Here is a 1,364-nt window from a genome sequence, read left to right as displayed (position 1 = left end):
CCCCCCCCCCTGCTTGCCCCAGGCCCCAGCTTCCCACACCCTGCCCAGCCTCTCGCCAGGAGTTCACGGACATGTCAGGAGCCCAGCTCAGCCTTCATGCCAGCCCCGTGCCGTGGGCCCCTGAGCACCCGTGGGGCCTCTACCCTGGCCACAGGGTGGGCGCTGGCCACTCAGCTCCCTGTGCCCCTCGCAGAACTATGAGCTGATCCTCCACGAGGGTACCTACAAGGTGGTGCAGAGGGGGCCGGGCGCAGACCTGCCCTACAGGATCCGGTACATGGGCACCCACCTGGCCATCGAGACCCGCAGCGGCCTGGTCGTGTCCTGGGACCGGAGGACCAGCGTGTTCATCCGGCTGCACCAGGATTACAAGGTGAGCGCGGGCGGACTGCGGGGCCCTCAGGCAGGGACAGGGCCCCCCTCCCAGCCTGGCCCTGGGGCCCGCTAGCAGCTGGGGGTCTGCTGAGGGCTGGGGTTCCGAAGAGGGGGGTGAGGCCAGACAGACCAATGGTGTGCCAGATCCCGGTGGACAGCTGCTCCGCTCCCCGTCTCTCCGCTCAGCAACTCCATGGCCACCGGCTGAAGTCCTACGGGGAAGCAGGTGCCTGCTCCCCTTCCCCTCTGCCCCTCTGTCCACCTGCCCCTCTGCCTCTTGGTCCACCTGCCCAACTGCTGCTCTGTCCACCTGCCCCTCTGCCCACCTGCCCACGTGTCCTCTGTGCTCTGTCCACCTGCCCACCTGTCCTCTGTGCTCTGTCCACCTGCCCCTCTGCCCACCTGCCCCTCTGCCCACCTGCCCCTCTGCCCACCTGCCCCTCTGCCCACCTGCCCCTCTGCCCACCTGCCCCTCTGCCCACCTGCCCCTCTGCCCACCTGCCCCTCTGCCCACCTGCCCCTCTGCCCACCTGCCCCTCTGCCCACCTGCCCCTCTGCCCACCTGCCCCTCTGCCCACCTGCCCCTCTGCCCACCTGCCCCTCTGCCCACCTGCCCCTCTGCCCACCTGCCCCTCTGCCCACCTGCCCCTCTGCCCACCTGCCCCTCTGCCCACCTGCCCCTCTGCCCACCTGCCCCTCTGCCCACCTGCCCCTCTGCCCACCTGCCCCTCTGCCCACCTGCCCCTCTGCCCACCTGCCCCTCTGCCCACCTGCCCCTCTGCCCACCTGCCCCTCTGCCCACCTGCCCCTCTGCCCACCTGCCCCTCTGCCCACCTGCCCCTCTGCCCACCTGCCCCTCTGCCCACCTGCCCCTCTGCCCACCTGCCCCTCTGCCCACCTGCCCCTCTGCCCACCTGCCCCTCTGCCCCTCTGCCCACCTGTCCTCTGTCCACCTGTCCACCTGTCCTCTGTGCTCTGTCCACCTGCCC

The 1,364-nt window shown here is 70.9% G+C and overlaps 1 protein-coding gene across 1 annotated transcript in view; it reads left to right on the top strand.

Moving 5' to 3' along the window:
• The window catches only part of LOC102241494 (mucin-5B), a 43,601-nt gene that overhangs the window by 10,524 nt on the left and 31,713 nt on the right, over positions 1–1,364 (top strand). The window contains 1 exon segment of the mRNA XM_014533996.1: positions 194–373. Within this exon segment, the coding sequence (XP_014389482.1) occupies positions 194–373 (180 nt within the window).

The sequence above is a fragment of the Myotis brandtii genome, unplaced genomic scaffold (assembly GCF_000412655.1).
Source record: "Myotis brandtii unplaced genomic scaffold, ASM41265v1 scaffold1236, whole genome shotgun sequence".
Classification (NCBI taxonomy): domain Eukaryota; kingdom Metazoa; phylum Chordata; class Mammalia; order Chiroptera; family Vespertilionidae; genus Myotis; species Myotis brandtii.
Note: the sequence above shows the minus strand (reverse complement) of the source record. Positions and strands in the feature narration are given on the sequence as shown.